Below are 23,166 nucleotides of genomic sequence, written 5' to 3'. Positions count from 1 at the left end.
TCTAAAGCAGATACACAGAATAGACTGAGTATGAGACTGGTATGATACACAGAATAGACTTACTGGTACAGAATTACTAGAATAGAGTAATCACTAAAAACTGTGCATGTTAAGCAGTGTGTGTGAGGTCACTTTTTTGTCATTTACTCAACCTTGCAAGCAGATGAGGTACCTACCATTCCAGTACAACACAACTGGATTCTTTAGGGTTCTGTGACGCACATAACAGTTGTAGTCCTTTCTTTCTGATCTTGGGACTTTCACATTCAGCCTTGCCTGGTGTGTTCCATCACCATTTGGGAAAACGATGGCCGGTGTAGATTCAGCCACAATGATTGAACCTCTCATGATGTACATCTCAATGTCTCTTGGAAGGAACCCCGTTGCAAAGCAGGTCATACTGAGGTCATTTGTGTCTTCCTTACTTGCCTGAGCAAACAGATAAACATCTGGTGGCTCTGTTGAAGAGTTAGAATATCATACAATTGATATTACATCACATTATAGATATTATATCATATATAGATAGTATAGATAATATTATAGAAATCATTAGTGCTGTTGGCAAATACTTACGACATTCTTGCAGTTCTTTGTCACCATATGTCATGAATTTGTCCAGCCACTCCACGCACTCCTTCTCCAGGTAGCCCTTGGTGTACTGGTTGAGGATGGGCACCCCATCCCACTTTCTTTTCGTCTGTTCGGCCTCAGGCACCGGTGCCACCCACTGCATGGTGGAGTCATCGAAGGACAGGAAGTCAACACCGTCATAGCTGTACTCGTCAACACCTTTGATAAACTCTAAAGTTCCATCCTCTTTCCTCTCCACCTCACAGCCATGTCTCCAGTTCAGTATATGCACATCTGTGTAAAAAGTTCACAAATTGAAATAAGATATAAGATTAATCGAAGATTAATTTAAATGTTTCTTATTATTCCAAATGACCCTAGTTGAGTCAAAATGACAAAAAAAAATCTTTAGTTGAAAATATAACTTTTTAACACATTATTTTGTTTTTTTTACCAGACTCATTCTGCCTCTTGCGTTCCATCAGAATGTTGACATTGACTTTGAACCACTGCTCCTTGCTCTTGCGTGATTGGGTGCCCTTCTCCCAGTAGTCTGCAGGAAGCTTCTCTTTCATCCACTGCTGTTCAGGCTTCTTAATCTTCTCTTTGCTGTTGTAGTAGTCGATCTTGCGTCCATCCAGCATGCCCATGCCAGTGAACTCAAAGATGCCAGGAACCTCAATGGGCTTTGACAGGGCCGTGTAGACATAGTAGAGGGAGTGTTTCTCACATGGACGACCTTTAGGGTGGTTGGGGCTCACCTGAGGTATGAGGACCTCAGGGGATGACTGGATCTCTTCTAGAATGTACACAAAACAATCTGACTGTATTATGGGTTCTCAGCTCTGACCAGGCAAAGATGAAGTGCAGATTTGGACTTGGAAAGATATGGTACGACTCCCAATGCAACATAATAATGTATAGTCCGTGCAGGGCCGGCCCAAGCCTTTATGGGGCCCTAAGCAAAATTTCATCCGGGGACCCCCATACTCGACATATTATAGTGGCTTCTGTTTCATTCATCATAGCAAATTGCACATAACAAATATGACAAGGGTAACTAGAGGACTATTCATTTCTTCCTGGAACTTCGCTTCTAACAGGGGGCCTTGGTGTCTTGGGGGCCCTAACCTCAAACACCTGCAGCATGCATGCAGCTCCTCATAAGAGCTGTATCCATACCATGTTTGACTTTATGCACAATTTCTCTTTTTTCATATTCTTTATCTCCAACCCCATATAGTTTTGATGCTATCAGTTCTAAAACGGTTGATCTTGGGATCTTGACTTCAGAGTATGAGTCCCATTAGCCTTCATTTTTGTCAGAATTAGGCCTGACATACTCTTGGCTGGCTTTTTTGAGACAGGACAGTGGGAGAGACTTATTTGGTGTTAAAGGTGAAGAATTTGGAAAAAATACATGGTGCCTAAAGTCAAACATGGGAGGGATACAGCTCTTATGTGGAGCTGCATGCATGCTGCTGGTGTGTGAGGGCTTTTATCATTGATTACATCATGAAGTTAAAAATGTATTGCTCTACGAATAGCAAATATGTCACCATCTCTCATTGAACTCCATTGATTTTCATTGTGTTGCTTTCCATGATTACAATAACCCTAAACATACACCTAAGGCCAAAGTTGATTTTCTGGAGAGGTGTGAGTGAATCTTATCTGCTCATTTTCACATTATGTTCGATAGGCGACAAAACATTTGTCTTGTGAAAATCTGCTCTGTCTGTGTTCATAAAAGGGTCAATCTTTCTTTGGCGCATGAAATTTATTTTTGTACATACATTTTCATTCGGGAGGGTTGTAGCTTTCATATGAGTGACTTCTGAAGCCAAGTGATTAATTGAAAGTCAGGTTATTAGCTGTTATTCCAAACAGATGGATAGGCGACAACTCTTTTGGAGAGTGGTGTACATGTATCTATAGTAGCAACTCAACTACGTATAATGGGTAGAATGGTTTGGAAACTAACAATACTACTATGTGGCCTCACACATGGAAAAACAAAATGTACAATCTTGAATCCATGAAAAATCTCAGATCCATGAAAAATAAGATATCAACAGTGGGAAAATATATTGCCCTTAAAAGTAGCCTACCCCCAATGAAACATAATCTGTACCACATTCGGGCTCACACGATTTACAACAATTATGCAGAAATTGTATCATTGTAGCAGGTCGAATCTGGCTTGGATGATGGTACTCAATAAGTGCTTATTGGGGTGTGTGCTGCAGGGGATAATTTGGAGAGTAATACTACTGTGTAGCCCAGAGGCCATCTGTGAAGAGCAGCCTCCACTATGCCCCCTTGTGGCCCTCTCTGTTAAGAGGGAATTTCCATAACCGAGAGCCACAAACTGATTGGGATTAACAGTCATCAAGGCCACTGTATAGTCATTATGGCTTACCAAAAGTAATAAAGCACAAAAGCACACGTAACAGGTCAAAGTACTTAAGACATTTGATGCTCTTTGGTAAAGTAAGACATGATATACAGCTCCAGACCTTTTTATTAGAATACCATGAAAAAGTTGATTTATTTCCATAATTCCATCAATAATGTTAAACTGTCATGGATTGTAGATTCATGGCCCAGTTTTTTAACTATTCCAATCATTATTTTTTTTCTTTTTATATACAGCGGCCTTCCAGCTCAAAAAACCCATGAATTGGGGAATTCGCATTATTAGAATATTGTTATAAAATCAAAATTTTCTTCATCAAAATTCGGGTCACATTAAATCAGTTGAAATTTGGTACTTTCTACACAACATGCAATGGTCAATACTTGGTTAGGACATTCTCTGTCTTCATAATGGCCATGATGCGTTTAACATTGAAGTCAATGGCAAAAACAGTGCATGGGAGTTTTGGAAGCCCAGATATCCTTGATGCTTTGCTGTCAGCTGTTCTTGTTTGTTGACCTGGTGCCCCACACTTCACTCTTCAATATACCCTGTAGATTTCCATGCCACGTTTTGGTGTTAACTCACCAGTTCAATTCTAACTCAACAGAAATCAAACCCCATCTGGGCTTCCAAAACTCCCATGCACTGTTTTTGCCATTGACTTCAATGTTAAACGCATCATGGCCATTATGAAGACAGAGAATGTCCTAACCAAGTATTGACCATTGCATGTTGTGTAGAAAGTACCAAATTTCAACTGATTTAATGTGACCCGAATTTTGATGAAGAAAAATGTGATTTTATAACAATATTCTAATAATGCGAATTCCCCAATTCATGGGTTTTTTGAGCTGGAAGGCCGCTGTATATAAAAAGAAAAAAAATAATGATTGGAATAGTTAAAAAACTGGGCCATGAATCTACAGTCCATGACAGTTTAACATTATTGATGGAATTATGGAAATAAATCAACTTTTTCATGGTATTCTAATAAAAAGGTCTGGAGCTGTACAAGCCATTGCTTCTCAAGTCTATCACGGATCAAAGTCCACACTATAACTGATTGTAACCATGACAACAAAGTGAGGAACCTTTTTTACAAGAACATTTCCTTATTGTTTGCTTGCAAAGGTCAGAAAAACAGCCACAGAAATTGTAGCACTTTTGTTAAATTCCATGTCTTCAGAAGTATATTTAGTCCTATGACAGTGACCACGGTGAGCCGTACTAAGTTCAAGATCAATGCTTTCTCTAAATCTATTATGGTAGGCCTACAGAAATTATGACACTCCTACTACAACCCCTGTGGCTAATTTGTAAATTACACTGACAGGTGCACAATGACAAAAATATTTAATTATTATTTTGGAACTTGGCAGTCTCTCTAAATACCATCTCTCTGAAACACAAATACACAAAAATGTGTTGATGAACTCTACACAATTCAAACAAGCAAGCATGTGAAATCCAAAACCACCGTGGCCTCAATAAAGCAGTCCTTGCCCATGTTTCATGTCTGACTGTATCTGAGACTGCATTTTGTTGAGCTCTGTATGTAGGCCCCAAGACAAAGCATTTGTCTAACGTAGGATATGGACTCTTTATCATGCCCATTTTCAACAGTAGAGTGATACACAGAGTTCAATTAGAAACAAAATAAAAATTAGGCCTACTCACCACTGAGCGAGGGCAGGACGACCCCTGCAAATATCACTAGTGCGAGTAACCCCATTTTTCTCACATATTCTCACAGAACCCCTTGTCCAACAATCCACACTGTGTCGGGAGCTGTCGACGTTTGATTCAGGTGTTGGAATAGCTTACCTGAGTTAGAACACTGACCTTTGGAACTGAAGTGACTAGACTATGGTAATAAAAGTGAGTGAAACTGCCCAATGAATGTGTTGGTTCAGTCACATCACTTGTTGCTATGAGAGGACGGCCTTTTGACGTTATGTTTCAAGAGGTTTCTCATCTCGAAAAGGTGGTAATAAGGGGTTGATTGATGAAATGTTTATTTTCCATCATATACTTATTGTACAAAGTTGGAGCAGGTTTGCACACTAAACAAGACACTGACACAAAGAGTTATTACCTTAGTGTCTTGTTTAGTGTGCGAACCTGCTCCAACTTTGTACTTTACTTTTTTGGTTCATGATGAGATTCTGGGCTTTTATTCCTTTTATTTTGACAGGACAGTGAAGAGTAGACAAGGAACGAGAGAATGACAGTGGGGGCATCCCAATATGTGACCTTGCCTCCCCCATTTGTGCTTGTCTCCTCGTCCCGCCTCCTGGCCCCTCCTCTGTGGAGAAAACGATAAAGTTTTAAGTTTCCCAGCTGTCAGCCTCGCCACAACAATGTTCGAGGGACTGTTCCTCATTCACCATCCCAATTGCAAATGAGAAAAAGACTTTACAATTGAGCTTTTGCAAGATATTGAAATATAATGCTGTTGTCAGTGATGTCATCATGACGAGAAGCAAGTGGAGGAGGCAAGGTCGCATATTAAAACGCACTCAGTGTTGACTCGGGAAGTGACCCAGACCCATTCAAACCTGAGTCCCCATGGACAACATAGCCCGTGTATGACTATATGGGTCTCAGCACAGTTTGCCACAGAACCCGCCCATGGAGTGTTTTTTTTAGTCTACCTTGGAAGCCCATGAAAGACCCAAAGTCCAATTTATCAGCTTAAAATCTGGCCTTAGGCTACTTTCCTGGAAATGTCATATCAGTTATTATTTTTTAAGACAATGAGTCCTGAGCTCTGTGGCAAGGTTATAACATTAATGACTAACATGACCAAGTCATTTCATTAATGCCTGTAACAGGTCATCCTCAAGCAACTAAAAACAACCCTTCTCATCTGCATTAACCGTGCTTGCCTGTTTACGCGTGCTAACCACATATAGTATATGATGCTGATTATGTCCTTCTTAGAAAATTGCATTGCATTGAATTAGAAGGTCTGCTAAATGTTACCCAACATATTAAAATGTTTGAGTCTATATCAAGGAACATTTCACAAATCTTTAGTACAGATAAAAACAGGACCATGCAGAATTGAGTAGTAAAAATCATGGACTTTATTTTTTCTTTAAAAAAAAAAAAAGATTTTTAGTTAATCATTGACCAAAGACACAAGCTGTAATAGTCATTGTAGCAGTGAACTTGTTCCAGTTGAAATACTCCTTAGAAAAAAAAAATACCGCCTCTCCCATTGAGCGTGATTGGTCCACTCCTCATCTACATGGCAGTAACATCGCTTGTGATTGGCTCAAGCACCCTCTTGCCTTTTTACGGCTGTCCCACAGGTACATTACTATGGCGTCATGTTTTAAAAATGACTGTGCACATTCAAAAAAGTGGCTCTTGGCGAAATTGTGTTACGAAACGTTTAAAAAGAACACATCATGCCCTTACACAAAACACAAACACAAAAAGATACATGACTGCTTAACAAAACAAAAAAAACAACAACAATGTTTTTTAGTGATCACATCACAAAGTCCTGAGACAATGTGAATTTCTGACCACCAGAGGTGGTTTTGGTCCCAAACCAGTTTTCTTTTTTGTATGCAACACAAGTGAGGGTGTTTTAAAGTATTGTGGAAACTGACGACTTTAAAAGGAATATGGCAGGGGTAAAAGGGGAAAAAGGATCATACAAGGGAGAGAGAGAGAGAACTATTAAGTGTTTCAAATGAGCATGTCTTGACTTAAGACACTGCTTTATAAAGAGTAGGGATGAGAGGGTGGGAGGGTGAGGGGCTGGGATAGAGATGTGTGGTGACTGTGTGCGTTCAGACGCTGTTGAGGTCCTGAAGGGTTTGCTCCAGGGTGGAGTGGAGCTGCACATTCTCCTCTTTAGCCTGGGCCAGTCGGTCTGAAATAAAGAAACACACACAGGTCAAAGGTCAGATAGCCACATGCTAACACACTAGCAATGCTATTTCAATTCATACCACACACTACATGTAGGGTGACCAGATTTTTGTAGTCTAAAACCGGGACACTTCGTGCGTGACTGAAGGACAATATTTGGCGGGCGGGTCTGGGGGTCCTCCCCCAGGAAAATTTGTATTTTTTAGATGCAATTTCCTGCATTCTAAGCAATTTTAGAGGTCGGAATGACAAATTGCAACTGACTCCTTCAGACTTTCTATACAAGCGCTGGCTGCCATTAATTGTGGCAGGTAAACATGTAATCTTTTCCATATATTTACCATGATAGACATGGCGTAATGTAGTGGGTGGCCAAAACCGGGACATATTTGTGTCCCGAGAGAGTTTGCTCGGGACATGGGACACACAACTCCAAACCGGGACTGTCCCGGTTAAACCTGGGCACCCTAACTACATGCCAAAATGCACTACTGCAATACTGTTCCAAATTTTCAAGTGCATTATTCATTGTTTTTAAGGGGTCAGAATTTAAATCCAAAACCAAAACCAAAACCAGAGCACACAAGTTAAATATTAACTAAATAAAGGTTAGCATTAAAGTTTCTTTCTGGTCTTCAACACACATGTTCCTTACCATCCTTTGTTTTCACGTCTTGGGTCTCCCGTGATGCCATTATGTTGACACTAACATTAAAAATGGCTGCAGTAGCCTACAGGCAAAATACTCCCGCTACATCACAAACTATTCTTAACAGTGCACTGTTCATGAGTATTTGTGTAGAGCTGCGGATATGACTGGAAAATCTACATTTCATTTCATATGAATGCGAGTTTCTGTCTGTGTGCTGATGTTTTGTGATGTACTGTAGTGCATTTGTTCAGCTTCCTTTTCTATACATGACCACGCCACATCTACATAGTCTTGCTACTTTTTACCACACGGCCTATGATTTTAATTACACCTTTTTAGTTTCAGGCTGTGTAGTATTATACAGACAGACACACAGGCACACACCCCACATAGATATATATGCACTCCCCCCTCCTTCCAGCCATGACGAACAAAACAAAACAAATAGTGGAAAAAGAAAAGAAGGAATCACAGATGTATTTTTCTTTGTTTTTATCCTCCTTTCATTTGAGAACATACTGCAGGGGTACAGGAGATAGAACAGAGCCAAACCATCCCAAGGAGACAAAAGCAGGATGTTGACCTGTTTAGAGGTCAAGACTCCACAAGGAGGACCCCCAAAACCCACCTCTCCACACAAGGACAGTAGGGAACAGGGGGAGTATCAGGTCAGGACAGAGAAAAATACAACTAGCAGAAAAGTCACAGAAAAGTACAGGTACATGAGTCAGAAACAAAGAAAGAAGAGAAAATCAGAGCATAAATTATGACAGAAACGAGACTAACAGAGAAGGTAGAGACAATAGAGAAAAGCAGAAAGCAAATATTTCATAATAAAATAAAAATAGGCAGTTGATATGGGGAGAGGTGGGTGAAGGCCCGTCTCCGAAGTCGGAAGAAACAAGAGAGCCAGAAGAGGAGAGCCTCCAGTGCCTTTTATCTGAAAACACAGCAGGAACACACAGACAGGGGCGGCTCAGAAACGAAGAGCTGGACTGAGTGATAGTTCCTGTTAGTCGGTAAGTACTCCCAATGCACAGATGCCATCAGCTGATTGTCAGTGCTCACACTGTTACCAATAGTGTTGGTGATAACACCAATTCCCTGATGCTCTAAAGGCAGTTTAGCAAGCACAAACACAAACACGCACGCACGGTTGACATAGGCACTCATCAACTGTTGCCATCTGGGAGTGTTTAATTATGGAGTCATTTCACATTAGTGACAATATGGCTCCACAGGGACCTCTGGTGTACACTCACTGCAAAAACATGACTACTCTGCTCAACACATCTAATATGGCCCACAGCTAAACAACTCAAATAAAAGGAAACCAACTCATCAATTCTCATAATGTGATCATTTCATGTCTCCCATCAGATTCTGTTGAAGAGTCGCCCCGACAGTGGGGCTGGGACAAAAACAAACAAATATATTTAATTAAATAAAAAACTTGTTTGCTGTGGCATTTAGTTTATTTAAACTGTCAGTATTTTCCACCAGAGGGAGACATTTACACACAGATGACTACTGAGAGATTATGCAAGAGCCACCCCCCTCTTCCCCCCTAAGATGCAATAAAACGTCCCATTACTGCTAACCGCAATGTCCACAGAGAGAGCCACTGTCCTGAAACTCTGGCTAAGGCCACAATACAATATGCCTTAATCTTTGCCTCTTAAAAACAACTTCAAAAAAAGACTCAAATAAATTCCCAACATGCAACACAGCAAGAGCAGCCTCAACAAAAACACGCCACCAGTATTTAGACTGCGTCATTGTGACCGCCGACACGGGCGTGTTTAGACTCATACCACTCCATGTTAGACCTCCTTCCCTTACAAAACATGCAAACACACACACACACACACACACACACACACACACATGCATCTGCGTCCACACACACACACGCACGCACGCACGCACGCACGCACGCACGCACGGACATGCGTACGCGTCTACACGCACGCACACACACACGCACGCACACACAGGAAGCATTAGTGGATGGCACACAGCACTGCAGCCTAATGCAGAGGGTAATTACATGGAGGTCATATCGTTCAGGGCATGGTCCAGCTCCTCACTGATGGCCTTATACTTCAGTTTCTGAGCGTACAGCTCATCTGTCCATCACAAGAGGAGGGGGAGAGAGCAAGAGGTCGAGAGCGAGAGAGAGAGATGTAGAAAAAGAAAAGAGAAAGAGAAAAATGTCAAAGGGGGAAAGTGAGAAAGAGGGAATGAGAGTCAAAGGCAAAGAGAGAGTAAGGAGGACAGCATTTGGAAACGAACAGACAAGTGTGAGAGACAGGAAGTGAGAGGAAGGAGGAGAGAGAAGAGGGAAAAAAAACAAGAGAAAAGAGAGGAGGGAAATGAGTTGCGAGGCAGGAAACAGCGCTAGTTCACCGGGCAGGATGGAGGCACAAGGAAGGAAGCACAAGACATGTGATGAAAGAACAAGAGAGAGAGAGAGAGAGAGAGAGAGAGAGAGAGAGAGAGAGAGAGAGAGAGAGAGAGAGAGAGAGAGAGATGTGCTAACAGAGAGAAGCAATAAGACCAGAGAAGAAGTGATATATAGATATCCACACACATAGTATGTACATATAGCGAGTTTTGCTACAGACACACACTAGAGACAAATATATGAAGAGAACAGTTGATGTTGAGGTTTAGCATGTTTTGATAGATATAAAGTCATACCTTCCAGATCATCAATGGTCTTCTCCAGTTTAGCCACGGACCTCTCAGCAAACTCAGCACGAGTCTCAGCCTGTTAAAAACACACACACACACACACACACACACACACTCTTATCATCTGAACCCGCTTCAGACAGCACTAACAATGGCGGCCATTGTTTGTGTGTGTTGAGTAAATAAACAGAGTGAGGGCACTAAAGTGTAGTGTGTGTGTATGTGTGAGAGATGCGACTTGCCTCCTTCAGCTTATCCGTCAGGATCTTGATCTCTTCCTCATATTTGTCCTCCTTCTGGGAGTACTGCACAAGATAACACACAGACATATTGTGAGAGTACTGCACCACAAGATAACACACAGACATATAGTAAGGTGAGATTGCTGCACAACAGAAAAACACAAACATATAGTGACATTAATGCACAAAATGAAATACATAGACAGAAAGAGTTTTAAGCTTTTCCCCTTCATAGAAACCAACTAAACAGTAAGCAACATCCCATATAGAGTAGAGGATCATATATATATAGGCCATTCTATTCATTGCACTTAGCAGACGCTTATTTGCATGGCGAGATAACACAGGGACACATATAGCAAAGTGACGTCAGAGGTCTTTCCCTTCATTGAAGCCTACAAAGCATTAAACAAAGGTCTCACGCTGTCCATTCCACATGCATTTATTTATTGTTTTAAAAAACTGCACACATCATTGGTTGACAAAACACCCAAAATTCATAAAATACAATAAATCGGGAGACCCGCATCGCAAGGGTATTCCCTTGCATATAGTAATGAATGGTATACTTCTATGTGTTATACTTTTGTGTTCCACATCTCAAACCATGCTCCTCATTGCACAGTTAGTCTGCTCCCTGGATAGGGCTTTGTGGTTGATACCACACGTTCAGTATTTAAAGTATATATTTAAGCTTTTTAAAATGTATTATTGTGAGCATTGCACCACTCACTACTACTGTACGCACGCACGCACGCACGCACGCACTCCTATTGCAACACAGCTGGTCTTTGCTAAGGGCCAGGGGTGCTCTTCCTGTTAGCCGATATCCTGCATCCCTCAGCAGCAGCCCCCATCCAGATCACATCACGTCACGTCACCACCAGGATCACAGGATCACATCAGCGGCACAATCAAAGAGCCACTTAAAACGTGAAAGACCTGGACGACACACCCGTTGCATGTTTACATTACACTTAGTCGATTTGAATAAAAGCGTTAGCTAGCCTTGGTTATTTCAGGGTATTGGTTTATGCAGTTATATATGGGATAGATGCTCAAGGGCACTTCAGCCATGGAGGGAGGATGGGATAGACAAAGCTGGAGATCGAACCTGCAACCATGTGAGCCATTAGTTCAACTTCCTAATCTTGTGTGTAGATGTGTGTTAAAAGTGGGGTGAGAGAATCCAGTGACTCCCTTTTGTGGTTTTCTATACTGTGTGTGTGTGTGTGTGTGTGTGTGTGTGTGTGTGTGTGTGTGTGAGAGAGAGAGAGAGTGAGACTGTGCCGTAAGTGTTTGAGTGCATCCTGACGTTTTTATATTGCATCTGAATGTGTGTGCCGCTAAAGGCAGGGCTAGGTGCAGTGCTTATGCCAGAAGAGTACTAGAAGCACATCAGGGCTTGTCCAATGGAATGCAGCTGGAACAGTCGGAGTCTGAGAAAGGGAGTGTGTGAATGTGTGTGTCTGTGCCATTCATGACTCTGAACTCATATTTCTTTTGGAATCTGTGTATTCGGTCTTACCCCCTAAAAAAAGGACTTGTAATTTAGGAAGCATTGTGTTTCAAGTATATTTTTACATACATAAACATTCTGAGGGACTTTCCAAAAGACAAGGCTGTTGGCACTCTCCACAGAACATCAAAAACTCATTTCCTTGTTTGCAATGCAACTGTGCCCGCATCTTTCTTTAAACACGAGACCTGTCACAGATCTCCTAGTAGAGACACACTCTGTGTGCCCAAGGTGTGTGAGCCTTCAGACGTTTCCCTGAAAGTGATCTTGGACGCGGGCGTGTGAGCGATAGCATCTAAATGAGATCAGTCATGCGCTACAGAGAACAACAGAGCTCTTCAGTCACACCTCTCTCACACACTGCTGAGGTCATGCTATTCTTATAGAGGCCGTAAGCAGATACATAATTCAGTGTCACCGCCTTAATACTTCTCCTTAATTCATTTGAGACTTTTAATTGCCATTCCGCGCGATTAAGCCGCATAACAAATGGACGCTTTGTGGCCCGGCATTCCGCATCACTCCACACAGCCAATCAGTGACGGGCGTAGTGACGATGCGTACAGACGTCAGCCAATCACAGCTCTCAGACTGGGAGCATTATGTCATGTGGCTTGACACCTATGGCCTTTCAGGTCGGAGATGATGTAGCGCGGGTGTAGCCCGGCTAAAGGCCACAGGCTGGGGGAACCACTTCCTGGTTAGTCGCGCGTGACTGCACAGCGGAGGTGATTGATGTTGGGCTATTCGCTCAGCTGTAACATATAAAAAAGCCCAGCTGGCCAATGGTGGTTGAGGTTTTCTTTGATGATGAACACTGAACTAGACCAATGGAAGGAGAGGAGGGGGAGGGGGCGGGCAGGGACTAGAGCATCTCAGTGGACTTTGAAAGCTTATACTACCATCACACACCCATATAATTGAATCCATGCACATGAACACACATAGTTTTACTCAAACACCCACACACACACACACTCACCCACACATACACACACTCACACACGCATACACATACTTACACTCTCTCCCCCCCTCTCACACACACTGCATGCAGTAAAAAAAGAAAGACACTCCACACTCCTGATCTAACGGTACCTTCTCGGCCAGGGCCTCCAGGCTCTTAAGATTATTGGTGACATTTTTCAGCTCCTCCTCGAGCTCAGCGCACTTACTGCACCGCACAACAACGGCCATTTTGACAAGAGGAAGAAGAAAGACAAGGAGAGAGAAACAATGCACAGAGAAAATGAAGAGCCATTGGAACAATAGAGGAGTGGAATAGAAAAGACAAAAGATACTTGAAGGAGCAGAAACTATTAGAGATTGAAAACACTAGAAGAGAGGAATACAATAAGACTGCAAGGATGATGAAATGACAAGACAACCTGTAAAGGTTACAACGAGTGTGATATAGCAAAGTGACACAGTAGAAAAGCAAGGAAATCCTTTTGGCGATGTAAACTCTAGATCATTATTGGTGGCGATGTAAGAGCCAAGTGTTGCAAGACTAATTTTCACAGTTGTCACTTAAAGCACTTCTTTACGTCCATAAGATGGCCAACTATAACATCAACTTGAGTTCTATGTGCCGATGGAAAAAAAAAAGTTAGTAGTTAAGTCTAACATTACGCTCTTCTTCCATTTTCAGGGTGAAACTAAGCTCACATTCATTGCAACACCCATCAATCATTGTTACATCACAACATAAATGTTTGAGTAAGAGTGTGCTGCCCTTACGTCTTGAAATGCAGGGTAAAAATTCAGCTTTTCGAGTGCCAGCTTGAAAGTATTGCTGTTCCACACACGCGTGCGGTAGTGTTATGTTTATGTGAGAACTGTTTTGCGTTGCTAGCACTCTGTATAATAAAAATGGGGGCTCTGGCATACATCAGGGACAGGGGTGCAGTAAAGGCATGCAAGCACACGACACAACACAACACCTGCAGGCAGGCAGAGAAGACATGCTCACACAGAGGTAAACAACAAGGCTGCAAAATACGTGCAGAATACATGCAAAGTGCCAAGAGAGAGAAAGAGAAAGATTCATAACTTCATAAAGGTGGTGGTGTGGCTCTGATTAAGACCCGACAACACGTGCAGAAAAAGACACTCACAAGCCAGGCGGAGGGAGGGAGAGGGACAGAGAGAGAGAGGATACAAGAGCCTGGGAAGAGAAAGGGACAGATAAGAACGAAAGAGGGAGGGACAAAAAGAATGAAATGAAAGAGAAAGGCAGAAGATATGCAAACGTGTAAAAAAGGAGACAGAAGGGAAGAGAAAGACAGTCATGAGGAGCAATAAGAGAGATAAGCGGGCAGTACAGGGTACAGAGGTGCAGGGTGTGGCAGGAGACTTGGACTCAGTGGAGAGAAAGATGGCCATCGCTGGAGAGCAGAACCACCATACAAGACTCATCCTCCCCTCTGCAGAGGTCTCGTAGGAGAATACTCTCCCTCACACACACACACATCTCCCAAACCAACAGCTCACGCTCCCACACACACTCAAAAACAACAGCTCTCCCACACACACAAAAAACACCAAACCCTCCCACATATCTACTGTACTCCCTCCTATGATAACTGTTCCACTGTAGCACAGACACACACTGACATATGGTTTATCTGCTCTGGGAAGCAAATCACCATTTCTTACATTAGGCTATATAACACTTAGTCAAGTTATTAAAGCAGTTTTAGTTATTTAGGTACAGGGTGTTGTTCATGGAGCGGTGCAGGTGTAAAATCCCAGCCCTTACACCATAGGTGGTATGGGATTTCAAACTGCAACCATCAGAGCAAGGCCAAGTCCCCAATCCATTTTTTTTACCATTCACACTAAACTCTCTCCACCGCTATCTCAAACACATAGCCAAATAAACAAAAACACTGAATCACTCACTCTTACTAAAAACCAAAACAAAAAAACATACTTTCACACCCTCATACCGTATCCTAGCAAGTAACGCAACCGAGTGAAAGTGACAAAATCTGTTCCATCCCATTATTTTCAGTTGGATAGAACAGAACGCGATCCAACAACTCGCATGGCTTTTCCATTTTGTCCATTTCTATTTGAATCACGTTGCATTACCATGGCCAACCTCTTCAAGCTTATTCAGCCAGTCAAATTTATGTGACACCATTGTGTCACTTATGTGACAATTTATGCGAGTACAAAAACTTAAAATAAAGCAGCAAAGGGATGGAAGGCGATCGCCAGCCAGCTGTTGGAACGGCTTTAACTGAATGGGATGCAATAAGTGGCATGGCTATGTAATCTTTTTATCGCCTCGTCCGTTTCAATTTTAGTCACGTCGCGTTGCCATAGGCGACCTCTTCAAACTTATTCAGCTGATCGAGTGTATGCGACACTATAAGTAGAAAAAGTTGAATAAAGCAGCGAAGGAGATCGCCAACCACCTGAATGGTAGAAATAATACCATTGAGATTGGAAAGGATAACTGATGGACCCCATTACTAAAGGTAGAAATACAGTGACAGCTGGACAATGGCGTTGCATAGTGTGAAGTTAGGAGGACACAGGGAGTATTCCCAGAAACTGGGAGTAGTAAGCCAGGTTACGTTTAGTGGGAAATCATCAAATAGAAGAGCCTGCACTCCTCAATTACTTAGGTGTCTTCTAGTAGATCAAGATACATCAACCCTGGATCCATGAGACGTCAGGTGAACGCCCCTTTAAGAGAACTTTGGTTAGGAGACCTTTGGAGACAACAACTCGCATGGCTTTTCCATTTTGTCCATTTCTATTTGAATCATGTTGCATTGCCTTGGCCAACCTCTTCAAGCTTATTCAGCCGGTCAAATTTACGTGACACTATTGTGTCACTTATGTGACAATTTATGCGAGTACAAAACCTTAAAATAAAGCAGGAAAGGGATGGAAGGCGATCGCCAGCCAGCTGTTGGAACGGCTTTAACTGAATGCGATGCAATAAGTGGCATGGCTATGTAATCTTTTTATCGCCTCATCCATTTCAATTTTAGTCACGTCACGTTGCCATAGGCGACCTCTTCAAACTTATTCAGCTGATCGAGTGTATGTGACGCTATAAGTAGAAAAAGTTGAATAAAGCAGCGAAGGAGATCGCCAACCACCTGAATGGTAGAAATAATACCATTAAGATTGGAAAGGATAATTGATGTACCCCATTACTAAAGGTAGAAATACAGTGACACCTGGACAGTGGCGTTGCACAGCGTGAAGTTAGGAGGACACAGAGAGTATTCCCAGAAACTGGCTGAGTAGTAAGCCAGGTTACGTTTAGTGGGAAATCATCAAATAGAAGAGCCTGCACTCCTCAATTACTTAGGTGTCTTCTAGTAGATCAAGATACATCAACCCTGGATCCATGAGACGTCAGGTGAACGCCCCTTTAAGAGAACTTTGGTTAGGAGACATTTGGAGACTTAAGGTTGAGAATAAATGGAGTTCCCTTAGTGCTGTAGATGGCGGTAGTGCACATCTCATGCAAGCAGTCAACAAACACCACAGACAGAGAAGAAGGAGGGGACAACGCCCCCTTAGGAGACTTGAGCACACTCCTTTGCATTGGGTAGTTTGGGGTATCTTACTCTACTAGAAGATATTGACTAATCAACACCTATGGGCCAACTATTAGCAGGTTTACCACTTACTGTAGGCTAACTTAGCCAGGTTTATCACTTATCCATATTCTTTGAATACCACCACAGTATCACACACTCACACACACCATAGCCACACACAAACATTGACTCCCTCACTGTCCGTCACACACCTAAAGAAAAAGAAAACAAACAAACTAACAAACAAAAGAATAAAGTCTACCTTGTCCTCAGAGGCCTGCAGGCTCTTCAGCGACTGGTCCAGGCCCCTCAGCTCCTCCTCCAGAGCCTTGGAGTTGCTGTTACCGTAGCAACGTGGGATGGGGGAGGGGTTTGTTGCATCAATGGAGGAGGGGGCGGCATGCAGGCGTCCAAACAAACCCAAACCAAACCCAGGTCACAGACACGGGGTCGAGGTGGAGGTTGAGGAATGGAATTCAGGTCAAATCCAAACCCATGCAGGAGCACACGTGCAACACACACGCAGGTAGATATGTACACAAACACAACACACACACACACGCACACACACACACAAAACATTTGATTATGACAGTGAGTGCGGTTGTCATGCAAATGAGGGCATTTTTTCTCATGAGGGGAGAACAATAGAGAGGCCGGCCATTATATGGAGCCTAGGCCTGCAATGAGATGAGGCTTGGCTGCTGGAATGGTGTTTATGGGCAGAGAGAGAGAGAGAGAGAGAGAGAGAGAGAGAGAGAGAGAGAGAGAGAGAGAGAGAGAGAGAGAGAGAGAGAGAGAGAGAGAGAGAGAGAGAGAGAGAGAGAGAGAGTCAGGGGAAAGGCAGACAGACAGAATGAGAGAGAGAGAGCACAAGAGGGGACTGAAGGAGAGAAAGAAAAGAGAGGGAGCGAGAGAGAGAGAGAGAAAGAGGGGGGAGGGAGGCAGAGAGAGAGAGAGCACAACGAAAGAAAGAAAGAAAGAAAGAAAGAAAGAAAGAAAGAAAGAAAGAAAGAAAGGCAATGGAACAAAAGGCAGAGAGACAGGGCAAATGAGGGAGAGAGAGAAATGGAAAGTCAGAAAGAGATAGACAAAGGATGAGAAACCGGGAAAGAAAAACAGAGTGCAAGAGAGAGAGAGAGTGCAAGAGAGAGAGAGAGAGAGATAGACAGACAGAGTGCAGGAGAGAGGGAGAGTACAAGAGCGAGGGAGAGCAAGAGAGAGATTCCAGAGCAGCAGCAGTATGACTTCAGTGGTGCTGGAATGCCAGCTCAGTGTTCTGCACAGCTGGACGCGGTCATGGAGCCTCGCAGCCTTCCATTGTCTAATGAAGGGCCTCCAATAGCAAGACAACATGAGCAAGTAGGAGTGTGTGTGTGTGTGTGTGTGTGTGTGTGTGTGTGTGTGTGTGTGTGTGTGTGTAACTCACGCCTCAGCCAGCTCTGCCCTCTCCTCTGTACGCTCCAGCTCTCCCTCCACGATCACCAGCTTACGGGCAACCTGGAGGAGCATACACAGACACAGTTAAGGCAGAACATGTAACCTGGAGGAGCGTACACAGACACAGTTAAGACAGAACATGTTATGGCATGTGCATGTGTGACACCACAGATATATAGACATTTCACTGTACAGTGTGCGTTGTTGATGGGAGAAAGACACAACACAGAATACAGAGAAAATATAACAAAGAGCGAGAGAGAGAGCGCAAGAGAGTGATAAAGAGCGAGAGAGAGAGAGACAGAGAGAGAGAGACAGAGAGAGAGACAGACAGACGAAAGAGGGAGAGAGTAAAGAGGGAGAGAGACGTAGAAAGACAAAGATGTGGGGAGAGAAGTGGTGAGTGTGAGTCTCATCCTCACCTCCTTGTACTTCAGGTCAGTCTCCTGTGCGATGTGCTTGTGGTGTGTGTGTGTGTGTGTGTGTGTTCTCCTCACTCACCTCCTCGTACTTCCTGTCGGCCTCCTCTGCGATGTGCTTGGCCTCCTTCAGCTGGATCTCCTGCAGCTCCATCTTCTCCTCATCCTTCATCGCCCTGTTCTCAATCACCTTCATGCCTCTGAGGACAGGTAGGGAAGAATGGAGGAATGATGACTACATTGGATTATTACATTACATTTAGCAGGCGCTTTTGAACAAAGCGAGAACATTCAAGCAAGTACAGAGTGAGAGTGAGAGTGAGAGAGAGAGAGAGAGAGAGAGAGAGAAGAGATTCTATGAGTATAAAAATCCAGTCTCTCTGGAGAGAGTGTGTCTCTGAGTTTAGCGTAATAATAGACGTGTGTACTGAATTTGCCAAGCTTTTTATATCTGCACTGTGTTTCCACTTCATATTTGGTAATGTTCTGTGTGATCTTCAACACACATATTACTCGGTTGAGTGAATAAAAGAACACACACACTGAACACTCGGTTGAGGGAGTCCATCCACACACACACGCGCACACGCACACGCACGCGCACGCGCACACGCACACACGCACACACGCACACACTCCTCTTTCCCCGGTGCTCACCTCTCGCTCTCGTCTGCGGCCTTCTCGGCCTCCTCCAGTTTCTGCAGGGCGGTGGCCAGTCTCTCCTGAGCCCTGTCCAGCTCCTCCTCAACCAGCTGGATACGCCGGTTCAGAGACGCCACCTCCGCCTCAGCCTGAGGACACAATTAACACACGGCTCAATGACGTTTTAGCAGTAGCACACGTCCGGGTGGTGCAATGACAGCTAATGCCACTGTTGTATGGATTCATCTTTTTGCTTGTTTTTAGTGGACTTTCTAAGAAGCATATTCATTGCAATGAGTTTATTTCGGTTACTAATTAATTTATGGGCATTAGCTGTCCTTATACCACCTGACATCAGACACACACAAATGCATTCTTAGACTGTATAGTATAAGCACCAGTGTAACCAGTGGCAGAGGGGCCCAACGGCAAAACACTGAGAGGGCCCCCCATATGGCCTTCCAAATCCATAATTGGGCCCCCACCACCAATGTGGGAGAGTCCCGGTCCCAGGTGCAAATGCCTTGTCCCACCTCTGGCCCCGCCCTTGCGTGTAGCTGAGTTCGTCCTACCGTATGCAGTCCAGACCCAGTCTCGAACCCGTGACCTCACAGAACCTCCAATGTGGGAGGCAGTTGTACCAACAAGGGAGTTAAACACCGGGCATCTACAAAGGCCCTCAATATGGTAACCAAGATTAATTGGTCTATGTGCCGATAACGCAACAAAGTGCAGCCTTCAAAATTCATTCATTCATCCACTCATTCTGAACCCCCGCTGTTCTCCTAAAGGGGCGTGGCAGCTCAGAAACTTGCGTCATATTGATTCCTGAAGAAACTCCTTAAGAATCGTCTTATCAATCATCTATCTATCTAGCTAAGTCAGTAAGTCAGTAGCATGTCTGCCTGAGGCTGTGGGAGGTCGGGAGGGAGGAAGGTTTACAAGATGTTCCAGTCTCAGCTCATCCTGCTGCCACCAGCTAGAGCAGCAGAGCAGACTGCATGGGGAGACTGTTTTGTGTCGAGACATATATGGAGCGAGTTGTCAGTTCAGAGGGGGCCAGCGTTGCCCCCAGCCTGAGACACACACCACAGGGCACAACTCAGGACAAGTTTGACATTGTCCTCACAAAATGACAATTCCATATCTCTATGCCGGCCTTTCAGCACACGCATACAGAATAATAACACTGTTTTTAGCAGTCCAACTCCAATGTCATGTCCTTATCACACAAAAGGGTAGTTCCTCGCGCTTCTGCTTTATCATCTGGTGCATCGACGGGAGAGAGGCTGTCCTTATGTCCTTATCAGTTAGATGTTAAATTATATTAACTCTTTGGTGAGGGAAATACCCCTTTCTGGCTTGATGTTGAAGAAGTGAATAGTCCGTTTTTACCGTCAGTCAACAGTACATCACATCTGCCTTAACCTTTGACACACATGCCATTGATCAGTGATATACCAGTAGTGCATAGAAAGAGTGGGCTGTCGGTTCAGAGGGGGCACCTCCGCCTTCGCCTAAAAGACACTGACCACAGGAGAGCAGCGGCATGGGGTGACTGAGGAGAGCAGGAAGGAGGGATGGGAGGAAGGAAAGAATTAACTGATGACACATGGCACCACCACCCCCCCACCTCCTCTCCCACAACAGAGGAGAGGAAGACAGGATGAGACACAAAAAAAATCCCTCCTCTCTCCCTGCAGAGTAGAGTAGAGGAGTGGGAAGTGGAGTAGATATACACTTTTAGATTAGTAGAGCAGCGATGCTTTAATTAGGAAACTCAGGTGTCCAGAAGCATATGCATGTGACATTTACAAGTCTATGTGCATGACCTGTCTGAAGAAAGCGACACCTGCTTGCATGAAACTGTAGGCCATAGTAGTAGCCTACATCACTTTGGAGAAGAGAAAACCCACCTGTAATCTCATTTGGTTTTGAATTCACATTATCCTCTACCTGGTGCTTAGTTAGATGTCTTTTAAAGGATATGCATGCCCTTTCACTTAGTCATGTGACAGATTTACGCCCATGTTTGTAACAAAGACAGGAGGAGTAGGGAATGAGACACAACCCTGTACTTGTATTCTTTGTTGGGGGAAGGTCAAAATGTGTGCTTTGGTTCCTATATGTGTCTGACTGTGACTCCATGTTATGATCTAGTTTTGTGGGCCAATGTTTGTTCAGGTGACTATAGTTACCCTGCCGTCCCCCCCTGACAAGCAGTGCAGCGCTGTGTTTTGTGCAATGCATCCTGTTTGAAAGGAATGCCATATGATAGTGCCTCATAGAAAAGGAATGCTCTGCATCCACATATCAAAACCAAGAATGGATGGACCCAGATTTGCAAAGACGTAAATGCTGATAGCTTTTCAGTGTGTTGTCTGACATTTTTATGCACATCTTAACTCCGTTCCACAAGGGAATAGTGTCTGCTCTCAGTTTGTCTTTTCTGACACACAGACAGTTAACCATTGCGCACTGTCAGCTGTGCCGCAGGAGCTTGTGCCGTTGCTGTAGTTACTTGTCCGAAACCCGGATATTACGACATCCCTTACAAACTGAGAATTTCGCTCCTAATAAGGCGGTGAGGAATCCAGGGTGAGTCTGTCTGGCGCAACGCGTTGATTCGCCGGGCATGTTTGAATGAAGATAAGCGCTTTCAACTGGACGATTGGGCAACATGGAGAAAAAAAAAACAGGAAAAAGAATGACACCACCGGTGTGGGTGGAAATGAACTACCTGGCCTACTTTGTAGACTACAACTGTTTTTAGGTTACTAATAAACACTGGACAGGTGCCAGCAAAGACAACACCTATTATAATAACGATGCTACGGTTTGAAGTAGGCTACTTGACAGCAATAAACTATTTAGATAACCTATTTATGACAGCAATAATGAATTTAATCATTTTAGTGCGCATTCCAAATAGCCTATTAGATATAAGAAGAGTCACATTTTGTGTGTCGTTTTGGTTTACTTTCTGGCTGTGCGTTGGTAGCCTATTCATAGGCCTACAGAAAGCACTGACTGTGGTTTGGGACTATTGGAAGTGTGAAGACAGCCACGATTTTAATATTTACGCAAATAGGCAAACTGGGCATAGATCAGTTTTCCATCCAGAACGTGCCCAGTTGAGATGTGTCCTCCATCACATGCTGTGCCAACTTATTCCAGAATGTCTAACAGTCGCCATCGAGGCTATTTTATAGCAATGATCTAAGTTTCAAAGTTCCACAGCAGCTCTGTTACAAAGTAGCATAGCCGACAGCTTCAGCATTGTAGCCAAGGCCCCAAGGGACATCAGTCAAAGTTCCGGCTGTGCTCAAAAAGTGATAAAATACGCGCAGAGTCGAAGTGTAAGCAGCTCAAAACGGCGAGAATACGGCAATTATTAGAACTCTGAAAGTTTGTCAATCAATCCGTGTGGGTTCAGAAGACTTTTACGAAAGGATGGCCTACGCCTTTTTAACCAAAAAGAAGCATGCATGCCATTACCAGACTCATCTATGACCATACAAATGTTACAAACCAACAGAATAGAAGTCAACAGATGTCGGTGACTTCGAATTTTAACATAACCACCACCAGTTCTACTTTACCTGTTCTCTTGAGCGTTTCTCTTCTTCGACCTGTCTCTGCAAAATCTCTGCCCTCTCCTCTGCTTCGTCCGCTTGCTGTTGTAAAACTTTGATTTTTCGCTTAACGGCATCGATGCTGTTGATTCCGGCCATTTTTGTGCTGTTTTAGAGTATTGTAGTGGTGGAGAATGGTGTCCTGTCGAGCTGAATGGACCAGAAGGGTGGACCAAGAGAGAATGGGGGGAGAGAAAAAAATGACGGTACCAACGCCCCGCCAACAAGTCAAACGCACAGTGGTGGTGATGCGAGTAGTACTTGATAGCCTTATCCAAGAGCACACTTCCCCACTTGAGGATCAGACAGCTCTGTCAAGAGATGTGCGACTATGGTGCTGACTTATCACGAGTTAAACAGTCAGAAGACTTTAGTGTGGGGAAAATGAAATAGTTTGCCCGCTAGTGTTAGCCAGGAAGCACCCAAAGTTGAAGAAGCGCAGTTTTCCCCTAAAACGTGGCAAGCG

General features: G+C 43.6%; 2 protein-coding genes across 10 annotated transcripts in view; both read right to left on the bottom strand.

The window, feature by feature from the left end:
- Nucleotides 1-147: 147 nt before the first annotated feature.
- LOC134436783 (class I histocompatibility antigen, F10 alpha chain-like) lies at nucleotides 148-4,755 on the bottom strand. The gene is given in 4 exon segments (XM_063186132.1): nucleotides 148-458; nucleotides 580-867; nucleotides 1,028-1,372; nucleotides 4,673-4,755. Coding segments are annotated over 4 exon segments (999 nt in total). The 5' UTR covers nucleotides 4,728-4,755.
- A 1,306-nt stretch (nucleotides 4,756-6,061) lies between these two features.
- Nucleotides 6,062-23,166, bottom strand: part of tpm3 (tropomyosin 3) — a 29,586-nt gene continuing 12,481 nt past the window's right edge. Inside the window, exons 1-9 of one of the 9 annotated variants that reach the window (XM_063185242.1) lie at nucleotides 22,668-23,166; nucleotides 19,081-19,214; nucleotides 18,506-18,623; nucleotides 17,994-18,064; nucleotides 16,827-16,902; nucleotides 10,475-10,537; nucleotides 10,239-10,308; nucleotides 9,586-9,664; nucleotides 8,011-8,475 (exon numbers count right to left, since the gene is read on the bottom strand). The exon at nucleotides 22,668-23,166 is cut by the window's right edge and continues 158 nt beyond it. In XM_063185242.1, coding sequence (XP_063041312.1) covers nucleotides 8,472-8,475; nucleotides 9,586-9,664; nucleotides 10,239-10,308; nucleotides 10,475-10,537; nucleotides 16,827-16,902; nucleotides 17,994-18,064; nucleotides 18,506-18,623; nucleotides 19,081-19,214; nucleotides 22,668-22,799 — 747 coding nt within the window. In that variant the 5' untranslated portion in view covers nucleotides 22,800-23,166 and the 3' untranslated portion in view covers nucleotides 8,011-8,471. Of the gene's footprint in view, nucleotides 6,885-8,010; nucleotides 8,476-9,581; nucleotides 9,665-10,238; nucleotides 10,309-10,474; nucleotides 10,538-13,091; nucleotides 13,168-16,826; nucleotides 16,903-17,993; nucleotides 18,065-18,505; nucleotides 18,624-19,080; nucleotides 19,215-22,667 lie in introns of those variants that run through there. The other 8 variants (XM_063185240.1, XM_063185243.1, XM_063185241.1 and 5 more) reach the window with 8 other exon arrangements.

Source organism: Engraulis encrasicolus, chromosome 20 (genome assembly GCF_034702125.1).
Source record: "Engraulis encrasicolus isolate BLACKSEA-1 chromosome 20, IST_EnEncr_1.0, whole genome shotgun sequence".
In the NCBI taxonomy this organism is placed as follows: Eukaryota; Metazoa; Chordata; class Actinopteri; order Clupeiformes; family Engraulidae; genus Engraulis; species Engraulis encrasicolus.
This window is presented reverse-complemented; position numbering and strand designations above follow the sequence as displayed.